General features: G+C 31.6%; 3 protein-coding genes across 4 annotated transcripts; all 3 read left to right on the top strand.

Moving 5' to 3' along the window:
• Positions 1 to 516: 516 nt before the first annotated feature.
• On the top strand, positions 517 to 9,090 carry LOC128162098 (E3 ubiquitin-protein ligase TRIM9-like). Of its 2 annotated transcripts, XR_008240616.1 has the most exons (4): positions 517 to 705; positions 2,405 to 3,300; positions 3,662 to 7,809; positions 8,193 to 9,090. XR_008240616.1 is itself a non-coding variant. In XM_052825295.1 (3 exons), exons 2-3 carry the CDS (start codon positions 2,428 to 2,430, stop codon positions 3,677 to 3,679), a joined length of 891 nt encoding a protein of 296 aa, XP_052681255.1. In that variant the 5' UTR covers positions 517 to 705; positions 2,405 to 2,427; the 3' UTR covers positions 3,680 to 7,835. The 2 variants fall into 2 exon arrangements, 1 of the variants encoding a protein (XP_052681255.1); XM_052825295.1 differs by lacking the exon at positions 8,193 to 9,090 and having other exon boundaries at positions 3,662 to 7,835.
• Positions 9,091 to 10,595: 1,505 nt separating this feature from the next.
• On the top strand, positions 10,596 to 12,662 carry LOC128163404 (tripartite motif-containing protein 45-like). Its single transcript, XM_052827011.1, has 2 exons — positions 10,596 to 10,666; positions 11,378 to 12,662. Exons 1-2 carry the CDS (start codon positions 10,652 to 10,654, stop codon positions 12,395 to 12,397), a joined length of 1,035 nt encoding a protein of 344 aa, XP_052682971.1. The 5' UTR covers positions 10,596 to 10,651; the 3' UTR covers positions 12,398 to 12,662.
• Positions 12,663 to 16,747: 4,085 nt separating this feature from the next.
• Positions 16,748 to 20,102, top strand: LOC128163464 (E3 ubiquitin ligase TRIM40-like). Its single transcript, XM_052827068.1, has 2 exons — positions 16,748 to 16,794; positions 17,491 to 20,102. Exons 1-2 carry the CDS (start codon positions 16,780 to 16,782, stop codon positions 18,463 to 18,465), a joined length of 990 nt encoding a protein of 329 aa, XP_052683028.1. The 5' UTR covers positions 16,748 to 16,779; the 3' UTR covers positions 18,466 to 20,102.
• Positions 20,103 to 23,403: the final 3,301 nt, after the last annotated feature.

Here is a 23,403-nt window from a genome sequence, read left to right as displayed (position 1 = left end):
ATTCATGAAGTGAAAAAAATCTTTTGTTAACCAAAAAGGAACCTTTTGCATGCCGTTGTGGTTATTGAAAGAATATTTACTTCAATGTTTGACATTAATAATCTGGCAGATATTGAAAGTGACTCGGCTGAATTCATTTGTAAGATACGGTTTTTTTTTTGTTTTTATTTTAAGTTATAGATCTTTCGAATTGTGATTGATCAATATAGCACAATTATATATGTATGTGAGAGATATTTAGGAACAGTGTCAGAAGTTAAAGAGAATGGCTAACAATATGGATGTCTTTCTTTACGATCAGGAGCAAACTGCAGCAGCAAATTTAGACATTTCAGATAGATAATTCAAAGCTGATGAAGACTGGGGAATGCTACTGCCAAAAATGTTTATGTTTAAGACAATATTGACTATACTCTCCGTCTCAAAATATATTGGATTGTGACAAGTTTAAATTAAAATTATAATGTATTTTCAGTCACTCCACGTTTTTATTCGAAATGGCTAACCTTGTCTTATATCCCATTTCCCGTGTAAGTGTTTTTTTTTATAAGAACAGGAATTGATTGATGTTCGGCTGAGCGAAGCGAGAGAGAACATAATATGAATGCCTCGTCCTATCTGATTTAGCCATTTAAACCGATCACGTGATCTTAAACAAGAAGGAAAAAATAAAAATCTACAAACGCCATGTTGGATTTTTAAGAGGTATGTAATTTGAATTTGAAAATGCTGTTGTATACGTGACTTCATAAAGTTGAAATCAAAACAAATCCTGTCAGGTAAACAGAAGAGTTTTATCAGCTATATCCCTATTTTACGCACACCTTATATATTTTTACATTATCTGACGTTTTCAAAAGTTTATATACATAAACAAATTTCACAGGGATATATGGACTTGGAATGTTTGCTATCAAATAGGTCCCGATATAAGGAAAGACATTAATTGTTCAAATGTTAATTTATCATTTTTGAAAATTACGTCAAATAAGAAAAGAGTAAAATATGTCATTTCCTCTATACTTATAAATTAAGATATTTTACTTATAAACTACGAAATACCTGCACCAAGTAACAGCTTATACATTTAGTATTTCATAACGTATGAGTTGAGGTTCGTAATATAAGTTTTAATTGATTTACCTGATAAGTAATTATTGAGAAATAAATCAAAACCTACTTTCATATTCGATAAACTAGCCCGAAATAGCAAAAAATGAGAGTACGGTAGTAGACACGCTTTGACGAATCGAAGTAATCGGAGATTTGCATTAAAATATATATGCTTGCAAGAAAATAATATTGAATGATTAAATATATTTATTGGGAACTTATTAAGTGTACGCATAGAAATTAAAATATGACAAATGTTGAATAAATAAGATGAAACAATTCGTTTCTTGAATGTACAACTTTACAGGCACGTAGTACATGTATCAGAGGGGTCCGGACGCCCCCCCCCTCCCACACACACACTTTTTCTCGCAGCAACTAATTTATTTCGTAAATTTACATATAAAAAAATTGAATAATCATGGAGTCCCCCCCCCCCCAACTTTTTTGGGATTATGTAAAAAGTTGAAATGAAATTAAGAGTGAAATTGTGAAATTATAGATATACAATGTACTACGCCAGCCCCCCCCCCCCTTCCCCCGGAATAGGATTTGGAAGATATTGGAAAGTTGCTTCTTTTTTTTAATTTTGCTTGTCAAGATTATTTGGATGTGTCTGGCCCCTCACTTTAAAAATGATGCTACGTGCCTGTTTTAGATGGATAGAACTTTGCAGAACGAGGTAACCAAGAACGCGGGTTGACAAATTAACATTGTGCATGGCGAAAAGTGTAGGACGAGTTAATCATCGGACAGTTACCGTGGATCTGACAAATTTGGTTTAAGAATGTATATACTTGTGTTTATTTAAAGGCATACAATTTTTAACCACTACAAAATGGTGGTAAACCCCATACATTAATTTGCGAACCATCCATTAACAAATTGTGTTAACAACTTTACGTCTGCATAAAAATAGATGATGTATTGCATAAAACGGGGAAGTTGAATTGAGATTAGAGTGAAGGCGGGGTTGGGGCAGTGTTTTATCTAAAATTCTTATTTGGGACATTGACAAAAGTTAAATTGAGATTTGGCCTAATGAACAAAATTTAGAAAACAGTTACGACGCACTATACACCCACTTCCTAATTTGAAATTAAATTACAGAGTTAATATTATTTTTCGGTCCGTTGCAACAAAAAGAATAAAGGTCATGTACACATGTACATGAAGCATTGCATCATATTAATATATAAATTATCAATTCCTGCTCCTAAGCGGGATATCATTGAGTGCTAAAGCATAACAATGATGATAAAATATGATCTTGTGCTGTATTTTTCTTCAGATTTTGCAAAAAGTTCCCAAATCATGGACCCCGATTACGCACTCCAGGATGTCATTCGATGCAAACTGTGTGAGACACCTGTCCCTCCACTTTACTGTGAAATTTGCGACATCAAGCTCTGTAAGGCCTGTGCAGGGGAACATCTATTGGATGAATCCAAATTTCACGTAGTGATCCCAATCAAACATCGACAATCGATTCGTCAAATTAGTTATGATAATCCTGAATGCCAAATTCATCCAGCAAAACTTTGTGAACTCCATTGCAAACAATGTGACATTCCTATATGTGCCCAATGTTTTTCTTCCAAGAAACATAGGATTCACGATGTGATAGACATTTCAAAGTTTTTTGAAAGAAAAACTAAAACCCTACAAGCAGATTTAGAAGAGCTAGGAAAATTGGTTTATCCTCGTTATCAAGAGATTGCATCATCATTTCCAGTTCAGAGAGCTGATTTGAAAAGAAACACTGAGAAATTGATATTAGCTATCAATGAGCGGGGAGAAGTGTGGCACAGAGAAATAGACAACATCATCAGAAATCTAAAATCTGATATTGGAAAAACGGAATCTGAACACAAAGATTTTCTTCAAAAGCAAGAAAACGAAATAAATCACACCATTTCAGAAATATCACAGACTATTGGTGAACTGAAAAAAATAATGGATAATAATGATGTCAGACTTCTTTGCAAGTACAAATCCAGAAATGCAGAATTTAGAATGTTGCCTCCAAAATTCATCGTTACATTACCAAGCTTCTCTTCCCCCAAAATCGACACAGAACAACTAACTCAACAGTTTGGTTCTCTGTCAACGCTATGCATAAAAACAGAAGAACGAATCTACACTAAATCCCGTGAAACCAGACAAAGACCAGACTCCTTGGAATCTGTAAGAAGTCTTTTCTGATTAAACATACTGCGTTGTGTTTTTGGAATCATATTTAATGATGGCATGTGTTATTTCCCGTGTGTGTAATTTTTTAAAGAAATTCTGGCATGTGTGTTGACAGCTAAGTACTTTTGCCCATAAAATTTATTCGATTTGACGCGCATGAATATACATATTTTTAAAAATATTTGATACTTAGTTCGATATTTTTTTCCTTGTGAGTAATCAAACTCACATAGTGATGTTGTTATTCTAAACAAGATTCCAAACATAAATATAACTTTGTTCTTTCTCATTATTCTGACAGAGGGGAAAAACTAATTCAATTATCTTTGTTTTCAAATAGACTTTTCTGTTGTAGGTTTGGGAGTCTGATTAAATGAAATAAAAGACAGAACGGCTTTTGAAGAGGTTAAAAAAGACAGCATGGTGCACATGAACAGAAATTTGGATTACAATTAACGACATAACATTTTCTAAACATTTGGGTAATGGACTGGATTTGATTCATATCAAACCATTAAAGACCGACAGAAGAAACAGTAAATACTGTAAATTCCTAATTAAACGCGAGGAATTAATATCCGCGTAAAATCGCGAGAAGCCCGTCTCGCGAATTTTAAAATCTCGCTTTTAATTTTCAGACATATGTAAACTACATGAAACTATGATAAAATTTCGGCATTCGCGATTTTATGTTCTCGCGATTTGATGGAAAACCGTTGAATCGCAGAATTAAGTACTCGCGTAAAATAAGGAATCTAACGATTGAATGTAAAGAACGTTGTCTTTGCTTTAAAAGAAATCAGGGTACGAGTTTGACTTCGGGGACAAGGTTCCAACCCCAGCTAGGACCAGATGTGTTCTACGCGGTTGTGTGAAAGAGCAAATATCCCGGAAATATAGGCATACAACTTTTTTCTTCAGTCTATGTTCGTGAGCTCCGTCACTACTATTATTTATAGTATGGCTTGCATTTCGGCAGAGAGAGTCTATTCCTTCCAACTAACAATTACATCAACACATCTATTGCCATATTGATAAAAGGATAACATTCCTTTACAATATTTGTTGATTTCAATATTTATAATAATACATTAATTATAATTATTATTTATTCTTATTATTATTAATATATTTTTGTTATTTGTAGAAATTTTTTTCTGCGAACTGAAAGTAACGTATACCTTTTCAAGTATGTGTACACGAATAAATTTTGACAAAAAGGTGGCTCAACAACGAAAAAGTTCATAAGCACCACATATACCTTTAAAAGTTATGTTGTATATGTATATGTAAATTTATAGATGAATATTAAATATTTATAAATGTCCACTTCATGAATCTTGTAACCTAAAGCTATACACGCCATAATTTGCGTATATATTTGATGATGGAGAAAATGCATGTATTTGATTACTTATAAAAGTTACCGTCATGCGGATAATTATAATGCTCAATTCGTGCCAGAAAAGTAATGCCTCCTCATGAATATCAATCTATCACGTGATATCGACTGCTTATTTTAGACTATCATACAAATATGAGTGGAGCATCAACACCTTCATAACTGCTATAGTTCCACGAAGGAAAGGATACAATTTTTTACGAGAACAAACAAAAGAAAACAAAAACACAAGCTGTAAGCAGATATATACTTCATTTAAACAATGACGTTGGCCTCTATGTGTTTTCCCCTAATGTCAATTTTTAGTTCGTGTCCGCGTTATCCTATTTAAACATGCAAATGTAAGGGGATCGTGAATGACAAACGTAAAACCTAATAACAATGAATACATTTAAATTAACAACTGTTAAGCATATACAAAATCCAGACGGATATGTAATTAAGCAAACAATAAAGGACACCTGATTTTCCACGGACATGCACAATGAGGTCGGTTTTGCTCTTCCTTCATCATTATTCATGAAAAAGCATTAATTTTCTGGTAGAAAAATAAACAAGCTAATTCTTTGTAACAAGATGGAATTCACCATTGTCATTTACTGAATAAAGGTAACTTAACAAGTAAGTAAACAAATAAGTAAACAAAACGCATGCGTTTTAACTGTCATTCAAAATTAGCGCAAATTATAAAGCTTAATTAAATATGTACAAAATAATATCAGACCCGGGAAAATTCAGAGCTTACCAAAATCAGAAGCTAATATTTAACAAATAGACACCTTCTGTCGGTACGCTAAGTCAAATTTTGCATCCGATTAGAAACAAGTATATTGTATAATCAATTCTATTGCAATCTTTTAACCGGCTACATCTCGCTGAATATGGAATAACCTGACCAAGTATTATCCCGTGACAGCTAACAAAATGAGTATTTAATGACCTTAAAATGACTTTTATACAGATGTTGAGAAAAAACAATATTTTTTGTTCTAGATTGAGTGTATTCTTTTGCATGACGCTAAAAGGGCATAATTATGTCTGTAAACCACTTGATAGAGATTAATGTCGCATTCTACCAGTATGTAAATGGTATGTAATGGTTTGAATGGTTCTTATTTTTCGAGTGAAATTACCTACAATAAACACGATTCGTTTGCACAAATTTTGATCAAAAATTTAAGGGTTTTTCCCATCTCTTTAATGGTTATCAATCATTAACAAATATTGTTATATTGTTATCCACTATATTCTGTTTAAAAAAATAAAAAATTCATATGAACGACTTGATAAATTATGATAATGATAACTGTCTTTCAACGATTAAAATATACATATGAGTATATAGCATCATCAGATTTTAAAATAATAGCGTTTCTTTGGATATACATCAATACTCTTTTTCATTCTTAATTAGTTTCTTTTTTATACTGTCTTTATATTGTTATGCGTTGATTATTTGTGATTAATTAAACTTTATATGTATATATTCAAATCTACCGTGTATGATTCCCTCTATTTCTGAAGGAATCTTTACGTAATTCATATCTCTCTAGAAACTAACAGGACTGATTTTGACACACCCCGTTTTTCGATTGGTCGAAAGCTACAGCGACTGAAACAGAAAGGAAATTGATAGGACCGAAATGTATATGTCCCGTTTATCGATTGGTCAAAACCTACAGCTACCTAGGCAAAATCAAGCACTGCACGAAATTATCCTGATGATGTTAGACTCCAATATCCTATTGGCTGTTTCTTTTACATAACGAACGCATGTACATTAACATTCATTTCGTAAATTAAACTCACTTTTTACAATCAATTTTTTACTTTGTTAAAAGAAAGGTGTGATTATAAACAATAAAATGCGTTCTTTAATGATTTATGCAGGTTTTGAAGGGTTATTACTATAATGAAAGCAGGGACCTTATGGGTAGGCGTCTTAACTCTAATAGTTAAGTTACAATTTTAGGCAGAAATTGGCTCTTTACTTTTTTTCTTATTCGTATCACAATGGGAACGTTGGATACATCTCAGAGGTGTTTTACAGCAGAGATTGGACAAATTTAACATTAATATGGAGGAGCAGGTAAATCACACAGGTAGCTACGCTTTTCGTATGATATTGCAGGCACTGTAATGAAGGTCAAAGATTTTAATTATAAATATTGTAGGAGAACAAGTTTTAAATCTAAAGATAACACCAGCTTTAAGAGATTAACTTAGATGAATACGATTTAATTTTACAAAAACAATTCTGATTATCCAACAACAACGCTTTTTAAGTTTTTAAAGAGTTTTTTGAGGCTATACCCTGAACGTTTTTTTGCACCTATTGATTTCTTTAGCGAAAAAACGTCATAAAGAGACGAGCACACTCTACAACACTGGAATTTTAAATCCAGTCTTTTATATCTACATAAATTAAACACTTTTTTCTGTCATGTAAATCAATGCCGGTTTAATTAAATAGATCTTTCTAGGCCAAGAAAAGTATACCTGGAATCGCCATGTTAAAATAAAAAGGTTTGTATTTGTAGATTTGTTGAATATACATATTGTTAAACTGTTAAAATTTGTTATACCAAAACTAGAAAGATTTTGCTATTATTCCTTCGATTACGTAATAAAACTTGACTTGGAAGCCATCATGTTTATAAAGTTTACAAAGAAAAAGAACTATGTCACTGCTGTCATATACATGTTAAACACATGTATCTACTGTCTTATAGTAACCATGTATTATGTTTATCCTGTAGCAGAATATTCCAATGGACGTTTCAAACTAGCTACTTTCTACTTTAAATGCATCATCATAATTTATGCAGTTCATACTGCAATACAAGGAAATTTAATATGAAGTAAAAACGCCACAATACGTTAGCATTGCAACGACGGATAAACACCAGGCCCAATTTGAGAACACGCGGACCAAATATAGGACTGGTTTATTGGGTTACCTTTATTTGGTCAGTGGTTGTAGGATAAAGGCATTTGTCAGACGACCTGAATATTCCTCTCCAGGTAGCAATTGGCAAGAAATTCGGATGAAAATCAGCGAAATAAATTGACAGTCTGCTGTTTTCTGGAAACTTTTGAAAGTGAATACTAATATTTTGATAATGTTCTGAGGCATTCTTGCAAAACAAAAATTCTGTCTGTAATTAACATCTATTTTTCTAAGTTTGTATGTGTTTTAATATGATATTTAAATATGCAATAATAGTTTTGGTTGAAAGAATATCTGCAAATGGAATTTCGAATTATTGAAGGATAGGTAATATTGAACTTAATGGTTTGTGATGTATAATGTGTAATAATTTAAAAATGATATTATGTTAGGAATTGATTTCGTGGCCTTATTCATTTTATGTCGTATATGTCTACAAAATAGAAAATATAATGATTGTAAGTTTTAAAATGTTTTCCAGAAAAAAAACCTTTTGAAATGTAATGTTGACAATCATTTTCTAATTTTTTTTAGATTCCAGCCCGTTTAATAAGTAGCAAATTAGTTGTAAATAAACAAGGTTTCAAAATCATGGACCCTCTAGATACAAACAGTCTTAAGGATGTCATACGATGTCATATGTGTGATTCACCTGTTCCGCCATTATACTGTGATATCTGTCAATTCAACCTTTGCAAGAACTGTGCTGGAGAACATCTTGTAGATGAATCCAAATTTCATTTAGTCGTGCTAGTCAAACATTGGAAGTCGAACTATACCTATAGTTATCCTAAAAGCGCAGAACATACCAAAAAACTGTGTGAACTTCATTGTGAACAATGTAACATTCCTGTTTGTGTACAATGCGTTTCTTCAAAGAAACATAAAGCTCACGATGTTGAAGACATTTTGAAATTTATGGAGAGCAAAAACAAAGCTGTAGAAGCAGATTTAGAAGAATTAGGAAAAATTATTTATCCTAAATATCAGCAAATTGTATCAAATTTCTCAGTCCAAAGAGCTGATTTAAATAGACATATTGAGCAATTGATAAAAGGGGACAGGACTGGCACCGAGAAATAGACAACATCGTTAGGAAACTGAAATCAAACAAGATATTGTACCTTACATCCTAGCTCAGAAAATTGATCTAGATAAACATTATAAAAAAAACCCGAAAAATAAGTCTGAGAGCAAACACTGAGAAAAACCGGTGTAAAGCAGAATAATTACTCCGTTAGAATAATGACCAATGGTAATTTTTCGACGTAGAATATTGACCCTTCGGTCAGTCATTATTTTACTGAAAAGTTTACTTCACTGTTAAAAATAATTACTTGAATGATCTTTCTAACAAATTTTAAGCTCTATAATCCCTTTTTCGCAGTCAAAATATTTTTCCATTTCAATACAAAAAATGCATGAAAGTTCACATTGAATAAATCAAATCTGATATTGGTTTTGGTTTTGTGAAATCCTATTGAAAAAAAGATTCCTCATCGATATATCGAATAAAGTAATGGTCTGTCGAGGAATCTTAATCGAAATACATGTATTAAGAAAGCTTGTGGCCATTTTTAGATTATTAATATCTCCTAAGAAGAATAGTTCTGTATAAAGGTAAAAGGAACTGATAAATTTCAAAGCTAAAAATTGGGATTTTTTCTTTACTAAATGTCAGTAAATGGACAAAAATATCTTATGTTAAAGTTTAAGGTAGACCTTTATGTTTAATGTGTTGACCACCAAGCCTCCTTAGGTACTCTACGTGCTGTAATACTATACTTCAGTCCGTTCCTAGAGGTTGATCACAGACACACTGTATTTACTGTAACATAAAATTGCAATTAAAACTTTGTATACGCAAACAAAAAATGTATGATGTGAACTACACGTAAGTGTTATTTATAATAATTCACCTTATTAAGAAGTCGAATAGCTTGTACACCCCTTCTTGTTAACGGAAGGGGTAGATTTTCTACGGGGGTCATTTCTCTTCATGTTTAAAATGAAGAAAAATGACCCCTAGGTCTTTTTTCTTCAAAATATTCAATTTATTCTACAGCAGGAGATCGTTATTATACGGGGGTCATTATTCTTTACACCGGCATAAAGAAATAAAATACATTATCAAAAACATTTATATAATATCTATGAAATAGAGTCCATGCAGATAATTGTGCTAAACGTACAGGAAAATAGGAAAAAAACAGAAGGTCTTTGAAAATCACACAGAGAATTGCAGATCATTATATGATTTACTTTTATACTACTTTACTACTTGCGTGAATTCATACTCGCTGTATGTTGTAGTGTATAATTAATACTTAATTATTGCAACTTTCTTTAAAACACATGTATAATATTTGAGCTAAAATTTGTTTTGATCCAATTTTAAATAAACTCTAAGCAATATTCACAAAATATATGTGCTTTTTTCTTGAAAGTAAAATCAAGAAGAAAAAATCAAGAATAAAATTGATGTCAACCACTTGAAATGACTAAAAAAGCAAAAACTTTTAATTTAAATTTTGGCCACTGTATGCTAAAATACAGAATGATATACATTATAGTTGCAATTCATGCATGTTTTCCAAATAATTGAGAATCATATCTAACACCACAACCATTAATACATATAACAGTTTAAACGACCATTATTTGGGTTGTGTTCTCTCCGTTAATCAGTTGAACCTAGAGGCAAGTCAAATTTTCCGATGGGATGCAGATACCAATGAAAAGTCAGTTCAAACCAATGTCTGATTTATCCTTAAAATAAAATAAAACCCCAGATAGCAATCTTAACACCCATACCGATAGCTACATTATTTATCCAGGTACGTTTTATCAACAATAAATATAACATGACGATTCAAGATATCATCTCTGCCAAGGTATACACAACGCATTGTCATTTATTTACTTAAATGAACATGTGACTTCATTTACGTGATCAGTATCAAGAGGAGGAGTAACTATTCAGGACCGCCATAATGGAGGACGAAGAGGTTTGTAAATTCATAATTCATAAGTTTTTGTTTGGCGATTCTTTTGTAAAGAAATTTAAAAAAAGACATAGTAAATAATTGAAAACTTGGAATACCACAAAAATTAGAAAATGATTTAAGGTATCTGATCCATATTGTGACCTAATTTTTCAAACCTTGAATATCCATCATGTATTAAATGGTCTGGATTGAAGGGAAGAGAAGAATTTACCGAGACAATTTTGAAAACAATTCACTTAGAAGTACGTAATTAATTTAAAAAAAGATTGCATTGAGGTTGATGGAGACAAGCACATTTTTTTCAAATAAAAAAGTAATTACTAAGAATATCAATGAATGCTTCGATGAAAGTATGCATTTTATCATTAGAATTCCAAAAATATTTGAAAATGAATTTTATACTCTATAGATTTCTTTATAATTGATTTTATATATTAAAAGCAAAGAGGGGCAACTCTTCAAAAACAGGAAAAAGTCATTCATTAGGACACATCCTGCTCTTACATACTGATACTTAAACATAGAAATTATGTCCAAGTATACTGAGTACTACCCCCTCTACATATCTGTTTGCCTCCAAATCATTGAAACTGGGGCTATTATGGATCGGAAACCTTAAATCATAAGGGTTGAAAAAATGTGCACTTCTTTCAAGCTAATACAGCATTGTATTCTTATGATGATTTTGTGTTGTTTTGTTTCGGTTTCAAGTCAACTGATTCTATACCAACCAAGGTCCACCGTACCAGCGCCCAAGATGTCATACGATGTGACCTGTGTGAAACACCTGTCCCTCCACTTTACTGTGACATCTGTCACATCAATCTCTGTACGGCATGTACTGGAGAACATATCTTAAAGGAATCAAAATTGCATATAGTAGTGCCGATCAAACATCAACAGTCAAGTCCTATCCTTCCCAATTGTCCAGAACACACAGCAAAACTTTGTGAACTCCATTGTAACCGATGTGATATTCCTATTTGTGTACAATGTATTACTTCCAAGAGGCATGCGGCTCATGACGTAGTAGACATATTGAATTTCATTGAGAAAAAGAACAAAGCATTACAAGCAGATTTAGAAGAGCTAGGGACAGAAATTTATCCTAAATATCAAGAAATTGCTTCATCGTTCTCAGTTCAGAAGGGTGATTTAAATAGCAACACCGAAAAACTTATTTCAGCTATCAATAAGCGAGGCGAAGAATGGCACAGAGAAATAGACAACATTATCAGAAAAATGAAATCGGATATTGAAAATACGGTATCTGAAAACCTGGTTGTCCTTAAGAAACAAGAAGTCGAAATAAATCATAGTCTTTCAGAAATTACACTCAACATCAATGAACTGAAGAACCTACTAGACTCTAATGATGCCAAGCTTCTTTCTAAGTACGAATCCAGAAATGCAAAATTCAAAAGATTGCCTTCCAAACTCGTCGTTTCGCTACCACACTTTTCTTCTCAAAGAATTGACACAGACAAACTATTTCAACAGTTCGGTTCTTTGACAGCACTTTCCATAACAACAGTAGAACGTCTTAATCCAACAATATCCAATGAAATCGACATTTCTCATGATAAAAAACCAATGGTCAAATCTTCTTATTATGGAAAGCAAAAAACCTGTGATTATATGCAGAAAGATTATCCATATATTCATGAGGTGGAAGAAGATACGCGTTGTTCAGAGGTGGATTATGAGCTATGTGGCACCTCAGTGGATTAACCAAAAATGAATATTCGAATTTTCACTTATTTTTGCAAAAACTTAATCTTTGACATATTTACCTTTATGGAATACCATTTTTACCGAAAATAAGATCATATGCAATATAAATAAATAAATTTTCGTGTGGTGCTCACGGTTAACTTCCAGTTCCCTTTAAAGACCTAGTAAGTTGTCAGAACTTGTGTCCGAACCATTTGTGTATGTATCTTTATATATATGTATACAATAAAATATGTTCAAATCAAATTCCCTTTATTTTAGCCCCCCCCCCCCCACCCCCATCACTTTATAAAATGATTAAAATACATGAGAGCATAAAGGTACATTTTCTCCCTCCACTACTTACTAGTAATTGTATTTGAAAAAATTCTAATGTGAAAGAGGAAAAGTGAACCTAAGTGTTTAACAATGTTTAACAAGACGCCCATGGGACACGTCGCTCACATGAAAAACAGTTCTTGAATTATTATATTTTGAAACTTTTAAATCAGGAACTCTTTGAAAATATTGTGAAACACACAAATTCCCATATACTGCAAGATTTAACATTTCATTAAATATGAAAGAGAAGAAGCCTACTTTTTAACATCATATCGTAAGATCAAAAATGAATCAACTACTAGTAACCAATCTCATTATCCTATGCCGTACTAGTAACCCATCAAAGATAACAAATTGTAAAATGAACTACCATAAGAATACATGTAATTATAAAAAGTGAAAAAAGGTTACTGTGACTTTGATTAAGGGTATGAAGACATGAGAATGCTAACCTAGTACAATAATTAAACATAGCAGTGAATTTCTTGAAAAGAAGATTTCTAAACATTTTCCTTGTTTAACTTTGATCACCTCTTGGGCCACAGTATATTGGACCGGGAGTCTTGGTTTTAACAATTTAAAAGTTACGCTATCTGAGGATACTTGCATAGTTTAAACATTTTCTCTATATATTTCTTTATTGAAATTTAAATCCCTCTTGCGACCCAATTATTAATCTCGGATCACAATTGTAACAATTCAGAATCTAAATTTTTGGAGGATGATCGCATACATATCTCAAAAATTGTTGAATTGGGGGAGGGATAATGAGTCGTGGCTTCAACACTTTTGATAAAACATTATATATATAATTACCTAAAGAAGCTTGATATATATTATCGTTAATTGTAGCAATTAAGTTTTTTAATAGAATATTGGTTTTTAAACGTTTTTACGATGTACTAATATTCTTATGTTCAACTTCGAAACGCTATTGGGGACCCGTTATGGGCCTCATGGTCACAATTTTAATGAATATAGAATCTACGCTATCTGAGATTAATTTCATAGTAATGCCAGAAACTGTAGCGTTGTATTTCTTGACAAGAAAATAAGATTATTTAAACATTTCCCTATATATTTCAGTTTTAAACGTCGAAGCCCTCTTGGACTGGTCTCCACAGTTTGTAAAATGACGCTGCTACAAATAATGAAAAGTTTGGGATTTCATTAAAAGGAATGTTTGCTATCCCATAATCAAATGACGTGATTCATGCAACACATACATAGTTGACACTTTTAGACCTTTCCCGATGATTGCCATTTAGTTTTATTTTTCTCTGTTTGGTGAGCATTTTATACACCTAGAGATTTAGAACCATGGAATGATTGTTCAGATGATGTCTGCTACTCATATTTTCATGGTCGTGTTTAGTTTCATGATTTTGGATATTTGTTTACAAAACATACAGAATTCCAAACGATATACGCTACTTTCACCTTAGTAATGTTCTATGAATGGGGGGGGGGTGTTTTTGGTAACAGAATAATACCTATTAATAGATATTAATTTATTATATTCCTATGCAGATATTAAGGAGTGATTAAGATAGTTTTAGATGTTAATGATGTGGTTTATGAACTGAACTACAACGCTTTTATATGATGTTGCATGTATTATTGTTTGTACATGTCTTTCTTATCATGCTATATAAGACGATCATTATTTGATATTTTCACTAATCACTCTGTGGGTGTCTCTTTGTGGGCATAACTTTTAATAATTTTATGACATAATTATAATATTCAAATGCCTCCTTATTTTTCTATTTCAATACATTTATGTTCCGGATTATTGGTCTTAAGATAATAGGGGCATGAAATATCCCTCGGATAGAGTCAATTGAAACTCTTCTCTTCGTATGTTATTAATATATATCAATGAATACTTATTCTGATGTGTTGTTTATTATTGCAAAGAAAATAACCAGAACTGCAAGACAATAAAAACTATTTTATGGTTATCATAGTTACATGTACATTCACTGTGAATAACATGAATAAATTTCGTAAACGTTTCCACTGGACATCATGCTAAACAACATAAATATGAATTCTTGTTTTCCTTTAGAAAATACGTTAGGCAAGTTAATTTAATAATAATGCTAAAGTGGTCTGAGATAAACGTCATTTTCTAGCTATATCAAACATTAACGCTATGGTACAAGTTCTTTGATAAACCGTATGTGATAGTATTACACGTACTTTGATATACATCAAAATACGTTCATTCCAGAATGCAGTATCAGGTTTACCTAATCATAAATTCGTGTTCTAGTGGCCAAGATGTTTGTTACACATGTGTCTCAATACTTCTGTTACCTCTGTCACATCATCTTTGTAAACCTGTTCAGTTTTACGAACCATGAACAAAACTAAAGAACATACAGTTGAGACTATCAATCAGTTAATATATTCATGTTTTCCAAATTATCTCAAGTGCCTACAAAAGAATTTAAACTTCAATGTTACTATGTATGATATAGTATGTAATCAGTTTTAGTCGTGGGGACCAATGTTCATGGTTAGCCAAAATGTTTTCTGGTTTGCAGGGACGTATTTTCGTTGGTAGTGTAATGGGGATAATTTTAATAAATATTAAATGATTGCGTATAGGTTCGTGGGGATGTAAATTCGTGGGCAAGGGGTTACCCACGAAAGCCACGAACATTGGTTCCCCACGAACAATGATGATTCCACAGTATCAATTTTAACTAGAAGTGTAGGTCCTTTGTTACACATAGCTCTGAAAATTGATCTAAATAAACATTGTAAAAGAAAAACGAAAAATGAGTCTGAGAGCAAACACTGAGAGGACCTGTGTAAAGCTGAATAATAACCCCCATAGAATAATGACTTAGGGTCATTTTTGACGTAGAATATTGACCCTTCGGTCAGTCATTATTCTATGTAGAAAAATGACCCTTTTGTTTGAAGAATGAGTGTCATTTTCTAAAAGTGAGCTCCCTTTACATGAAGAAAAGAGACCCCTGCAGAATTATGAATTTCAGTATCATTTCTTGTTTAATGTAAAATAGTCTCTACAATATTGTCTCAAGGAACTTGAAATTATAACCGATATTCAAATAAACTTACAGTAAAAGAAGGGGTATATTTAAGAAAATAAAAATCCTTTCATAATATAATTAAGATACTGACATATACTAGTATCCTATCGAGATACAGTTCTCATTACAACGAGTAACATGTATCTAATTATTTCGATATACACGTCTCTAATTTAAAGAACGAAATTCTGTTTGTTGGAGATGAGAGAAAAGACTATATTGGTAATGGTAATGAATTATACTTTCACTAACGATTTTAATTTCTCAATGCAAATAACAACTGGGAATGCAAGTGTAGCACCAAGAATAAATTATTAAACCAATATACTGAAAACAAATTTCATTTAAGCTCTAAAATACCTTTTTCGCAGTTTATTTGATTCAATTTAAAATAAACTCTTAGCAATATTCACAAAATATATGTGCTTTTTTCTTGAAAGTAAAATCAAGAAGTAAAAATGAAGAATAAAATTGATGTCAACCATTTGAAATGACTAAAGAAGCAAAAACTTTTATATTAATTTAAATTTTGACCACTGTAGGCTAAAATACAGAATGATATACATTATAGTTGCAATTCATGCATGTTTTCCAAATAATCGAAAATGATATCTAAAACCACAACCATTTAGTACATATAACAGTTTAAACGACCATTATTTGGGTAGTGTTCTCTCCGTTAATCAGTTGAACCAAGGGGCAAGTCAAATTTTCTGATGGGATGCTGATACCAATGAAAAGTCAGTTCAAACCAATGTCTGATTTATCCTTAAAATAAAAAAAACCCAGATAGCAATCTTAACATCCATACCAATAGCTACATTATTTATCCATGTACGTTTTATCTTAAATAAATATAACATGACGACTCAAGATATCATCTCTGCCAAGGTATACACAACGCATTGTCATTTATTTACTTAAATGAACACGTGACTTCATTTACGTGATCAGTATCACGAGGAGGAGTAACTATTCAGGACCGCCATAATGGAGGACAAACAGGTTTGTAAATTCACAATTCATAAGTTTTTGTTTAACGATTCTTTTGTAAAGAAATTTAAAAAAGACATAGTAAATAATTGAAAACTTGGAATACCACACAAATTAGAAAATGATTTAAGGTATCTGATCCATATTGTGACCTAATTTTTCAAACCTTGAATATCCATTATGTATAAAATGGTCTGGATTGAAGGAAAGAGAAGAATTTACCGAGAGAAATTTTAAAATAATTCACTTAGAAGTAATTAATCAAAAAAGATTGCATTAAGGTCGATGGAGACAAGCACATGTTTTTAAAATAAAAAAGTAATTACTCAGAATATCAATGAATGCTTCGATGGAAAGATGTATTTTATCATTAGGATTACAAAAACTTTTCAAAATGAATTTTATACTCTATAGATTTCTTTATAATTGATTTTTATATATTAAAAGCAAAGAGGGGCAACTCTTCAAGAACCGGAAAAAGTCATTTCTTAGCACACATCTTGCTCTTACAAACTGATACTTAAACATAAAAATTATGTCCAAGTATACTGAGTACTATCCCCCTACATATCTGTTTGCCTCCAAATTCATTGAAACTGGTGCTATTATGGATAGGATAGTCATAAGGTTTGAAAAAATGTGCACTTCTTTTAAGCTAATACAGCATTGTATTCTTGTGATGATTTTGTGTTATTTTGTTCCGGTTAGAATGCTGCACGTTTTGAAAAAGTTGATTCTGGTATACCATCCAAGATCCACCGTACCAGCGCCCAAGATGTCATACGATGTGACCTGTGTGAAACACCTGTCCCTCCACTTTACTGTGACATCTGTCACATCAGTCTCTGTAAGGCATGTACTGGAGAACATATCTTAAAAGAATCAAAATTGCATATAGTAGTGCCGATCAAACATCAAAAGTCAAGTCCTATCTTTCCCAAATGCCCAGAACATACAGCAAAACTATGTGAACTCCATTGTAACCGATGTGACATTCCTATTTGTGTACAATGTATTACTTCCAAGAAGCATGCGGCTCATGACGTAATCGACATATTGAATTTTATTGAAAAAAAGAATAAAGCATTACAAGCAGATTTAGAAGAGCTAGGGAAAATAATTTATCCTAAATATCAAGAAATTGCATCCTCTTTCTTGATCCAGAAAGATGATGTAGATAGAAACACTGAAAAATTGATATCAGCTATCAATAAGCAAGGTGCAGAATGGCACAGAGAAATAGACACCATCATGAGAAAAATGAAATCTGGAATTGAAAACACGGTATCTGAAAACCTGGTTGTCCTTGAAAAACAAGAAGTCGAAATAAAGCATAGTCTTTCAGAAATTACACTCAACATCAATGAACTGAAGAAACTATTGGACTCTAATGATGCCAAGCTTCTTTCTAAGTACAAATCTAGAAATGCAGAATTCAGAAGATTGCCTCCCAAACTCGTTATTTCTTTACCAAACTTTTCTCCTCAAAGAATTGACACAGACAAACTATTTCAACAGTTCGGTTTTTTGACAGCACTTTCCATAACAACAGAAGAACGACTTTATCCACTTATTTCCCCTGAAATCGACATTTCTTGTCAGAAATGTGAGAAATGGGAGGAGGAACAGGAACCGGATCCGTTGGATGAGAATATAGACTATGAAAATTATGAGGAATATTAACAAGAAAATGGAGAATCTTGCAATTGCATTGGGTAAAAAACCCCACAGCATTATAAACACATCTCTCTCGGCCAATGACTGCAATGACTATACATACCACAATAATACAGTCCCTCAATCAAGTTTGAATTCAATGATTGCAAGAGTTCTGTCGGAAAAATCTATGCATTTAAATGCATCATAATGATACAATTGCTGATGATTTCCTGTGCCCTCGAGAACTGACAACAGGTGTCGTGCATATTAATCAAGGGGGAACAGGGGGTTGCAGTGTAAAATTATTTGTCAATGAATTTTTGTGTGCTTTTTTTAAAATATATTTACATTAAGATGTCCACTACAACATATATCATTTTCATGATTACTTTCTTACTTTGCAAGGGAGATATTTTAATAGAAATTATCCCCCTTTTCTGGCATAATGAATTTTTTGAACAATTTGAATTTTCTCCAATAATTATTTTATTTGATGAATCATATTAATTAATTTTTAGAACGAAAACAAATTTCAAAATTGTTTACAACATTTGCTTTTTTATATAGCAATATCATACTTTTATAAATAATTATATTGCTGAAATGAGCACTTCAAATTTTGAAGTATTTGATTCTAAATAAATTTGAACAAAGTGTGATGGCACAAAAAAAATTGTTAAAGACATTTTTTTTTAAATTTCAAATTGGAAATGCAAGTAACATTTGACAAAAACTCAATTTTATTTGGAAAATATAAAGAGAAAATTTTATAAAGTACATAATCTTTTAATTCTAATAATAAAACAATACATATTTCGTAGATATAAAGAAGTTCCAAAGCTGAATTTTGATGCACTCGAAAATATAATGAAAAACAGAATATCCGTGGAGAAATATATTTTGCTTAAAAATTGTAGATTCTCAGAGTTTGAAAGGCACTGGCAAAAATATGTGACTTATTATTATGATATACTAGCTATATTTATAAGATTTAATAGGTTATATAATATACTAATGTACACTTTTCTTTCATCTTACTCTCACTAACTTCCTTTTTCAAGTTGTATACAGGTACATTTGTAAAGAGTTATATGCATAACATATAGGCCTACATTATGTTCTTTTTCTTTAAGAGACAAGCTATAATTACATTGTGAGATATGTGTACTTGTATCCTTTGTATCTGTTTCTGCTGTCTTTGTCTTTGTCAATAAATCTTGTAAAAAAAAGTAATTTAAAAACTAAATAAAGAGTTTTTGTAAATATTTTATAAATAAAACATGCTTAAAATATTTACAGGTTCATGTTCACTATCAGGTTCAAATTTAATGACTTATACAAGATTGCTGTTGCACTTGTAGTTCTCAAAGTAAGGCCCCGTAACATTTCACGCTAATGGCGGAGTTGACAATCTCTGTTATTTCTGTCTCTGATTTTCGGAGTATGATTTTTAATGAAGGGAACGGTTGTATCGTAATTCGCGTAGGTGATGCACGAGTTTACACAAAAAAGTAGTAAGTGACGAACGGATTTATTTTTACTTATTAATTTTGCATGAATCGCAAATGAAGAAAATCGTGTCAGATAAGTCAGTCTTAAAAATCAAAATGGCGTGACAAATCTTTTTATTGTCAAAGTTCTTAGATTCTTATTGTAAAAAAAATATTTCTAACGTCAGGTGCTTGTGTTTGTTATCGGTATACAAATGTTGTTTGTTAATTCAGTAGTTTTAGAGTTTTCGGGGTTTTCATAAAACTTTTATTACGGATACCGTCCGAATTTTACATTGGATCACAAAATTGAATAAATCTAGTGATTAAAATTATCTACTTTGATATAGTTGTTTGATTTTCCCGGTTAGTAGTAATTTTTTAAATTTTTCCTTGGGTCTTATTTTACATAATATACTGTTGTGTCAATTTTCTACAATTATGAAGGCCGGGTTTGAGTAAAAATTAGACAAAGTATCAGACAATTGCAAAAAGGCCGAATTAACATAGATTGTAACAACTAATTCAAACTCATAAATTTTGAAAGCATATTCGAGGAAATCCAGGACAATTTCAAGACCCCGTCTTTCAGTACTCTCGGTACTTTAATTTAAACTTGTCTGCATTACCTTTATAGAAGTTATAATTTATAGCACGGAACAAAAAACCCCCAGAACTATCATATTAAACATGTTGCAATAAACAGAAGCGGTGTATTTAGAAGAATAGAATTTAATAGTTTCACATAATTTCATTAAAAAAATGTTAATTTTTCTTTTTGACGGAGGGGCCAAAAAAGTATAACAATCAAAAATATTGTTGCAATACATTACTGGTACTGTGTGACGGTGCACATTTTGATTTATATATTTTACGTAATAATTACTTATAGTCTATAATAATTCGTAAATGTTTTAATTATTTTATATTTAACAATTTAAGATTTAAGGTACGTGAAAGTTAAGAATTTCTGGGCTAAAGAAATATTAAGAAGAAAGCGTCGCGCTAGATAAATCATTTACATGAGTTCGGATTAACGTTTACACGCAGCCTTTTTGTTCGGATCTAAAAAGTTAGTAACAATTTATTTAGGAATAAATCATTCTCACATATCAGCAATTATCAAATGTTCAAGTTAATAAGTAATGCAAACAAAGGTCGATCTATCTATTCATCTGTCAGCACGTAGGTATTTGAGTTAATTTACTATCACTTTAGGATTAACACATAACAATAGATGCCAGGGATAGTGAGAAACTCTTCCGCTAATTGAATAAAAATTTAGGTAAAAGGGGACGCTAACCTCGCGAGGCTCCCCAAAGGAAATTCAATAAAGTCATTATAATAATTTGTTAATTACACTGTAATTACCCCCTTTAAGTGACCTCACTGAGGACAGGTCGAAGATTAAGTTTATTCCCCCGTCTCCCTCTCTTCACTTACGCTTGGGACACAGAGGAATAAACATCATATGTACATTGAATCCTCGACCTTGTCTTTATTCAGGTCAGTAATTTTATGTTTTATAAGTTAGTTTGTTTCATATAAATTATAAGTATTTTTATTAATCAAGTTGTTAAAAATTAAGTTAAAGTGATATATAGCTTTAATTTACATTAAGAAATTAGTAAACGTTCCATAACATTTTTAGCTTGGGTTATAAGATATTTTTAAACATAATTTTGTACAGTCAATCTGATTCATATTCACTTACTTTAATGATAATTTAATATTAATTTGGATATTGGGTTCAGTATTTGAAAATTTGTTTAGTCAATATTTTTACTTTAAAATTATAATACTGTCAATCAACGGCCGGGAATTGATACCGGAAGTTGATTTTAAATATGGCCGCCACTCTTTTATTGGCGGACCGGTGATGTTATATTAATGTTTATTTTAATCATGTTCTTTAATAATGTTCAATTTAAATTTAATTGTCAATATTTTGTAATTATTATTCATTTTTATATACTGTGTCACTTACGCTTGGGACACAGAGGAATAAACATCATATGTACATTGAATCCTCGACCTTGTCTTTATTCAGGTTAATAAGGTTTCTAACCATATACGTCCGAGAGTAAGGCTACATCGCAACAGCGAGTTCCCCTTTACGAGAAGAACTTCGTAAAAACTGTACTAATTATCGGCTAAGACCAGTTATCGGCTATTGTTCCGTTTTTAAGTTCTGCATATTTGAACATACACAAGAGTATTCAAATCAATAGAGCTACATATGTAGTGCTTCAAATCAAGCACATTTTCGATTAGCACTTCCCATACAGTGGCATTTAAATCAACCACGTCATCTCAAATAGGTTGCTAATGGAGCAAGGAATAATAAGCATCTGTCATCGCCATGTTGGATTTCAAAGAGGTTGTTTATATTTTGATTTTATATAAATAATTATAAGTAAGTTGTGAATAATTTCTAAACATTTTCCCTATATATTTCTGTTAAACTTTGAGCCCCTATTATAAGTCTGCAACATTTGTCCGGAAGTCACAATTTGAACAAAGTAGAATTTTCATATATATATATATATATATATATATATATATATATATATATATATATATATATATATATATATATATATATACACACACACACACACACACACACACACACACCAGATTTAGTTTAAATATTTAACATTTGGAAAAAAATTTAAGACATGCACCATTTTCCCACAGTTTTGCAATTATCTCCCTTTAAGAAATAGATATTTGCATGCCGCTTATTCTAACAATTTAAGGATGCTTTGTACTAAGTTCGGTTAAATTTGGCCCAGCGGTTCTAGAGAAGTCAAAAAAGTGAAAAGTTTACAGACGGACAAACAAATAGACAGTCGGACAGACAGATGGACAACGGATATAAGGTGACTAGAGAAGCTCACTAGAACCTTAAAAATTCGGTGTAGGTGAGCCTTATAGGGGCATGGTCACGATTTTGGTCAAATTTTATTTTTCTGTTTTTATTATTTACAATGCTTTAGAAATGCATTCCTAATGATCAAATGAAATCTGGGTGCAAGTCGATGAGTTTTAAGCAAGATACGGGGCTCACAATTCTTCGTCATGTAAACAAGGCTCGTGCCCTGTTTTTGTTTACATAGGTTCAATATACCAGTTTCAAGCTGATTTGTCTATCTACTTATTCATTTTAAGCATGCATAAACAGTTCGTAACGATTATCACATTCACTGTAGGTCTAAAACAGAAATTTTCACTTCAACATTCAAAATGTATACAAAAACTTTGTTTACATAGCGAAGAATTGTAAGCTCTCTAACTCGCTAATAACTCAACAAATGACACTCAAATTTTAGTTGCCTATTGAAAACATCTTACCGAACCATCGTACACATTAAAATCGGAAAAATAATTTTTGACCAAAATCGTGACAATGCCCCTTTAAGAAATATTTGATCTTCTGTCCGCTCTCAAATTCCCTGGTGTAACGCAC

The sequence above is a fragment of the Crassostrea angulata genome, chromosome 9, assembly GCF_025612915.1.
Source record: "Crassostrea angulata isolate pt1a10 chromosome 9, ASM2561291v2, whole genome shotgun sequence".
NCBI classification, from domain to species: domain Eukaryota; kingdom Metazoa; phylum Mollusca; class Bivalvia; order Ostreida; family Ostreidae; genus Magallana; species Magallana angulata.
This window is presented reverse-complemented; position numbering and strand designations above follow the sequence as displayed.

Excerpts from the sequence above, each read along its gene's own strand:
- LOC128162098 (XM_052825295.1), top strand. The coding sequence starts at position 2,428 with ATGGACCCCGATTACGCACTCCAGGATGTCATTCGATGCAAACTGTGT.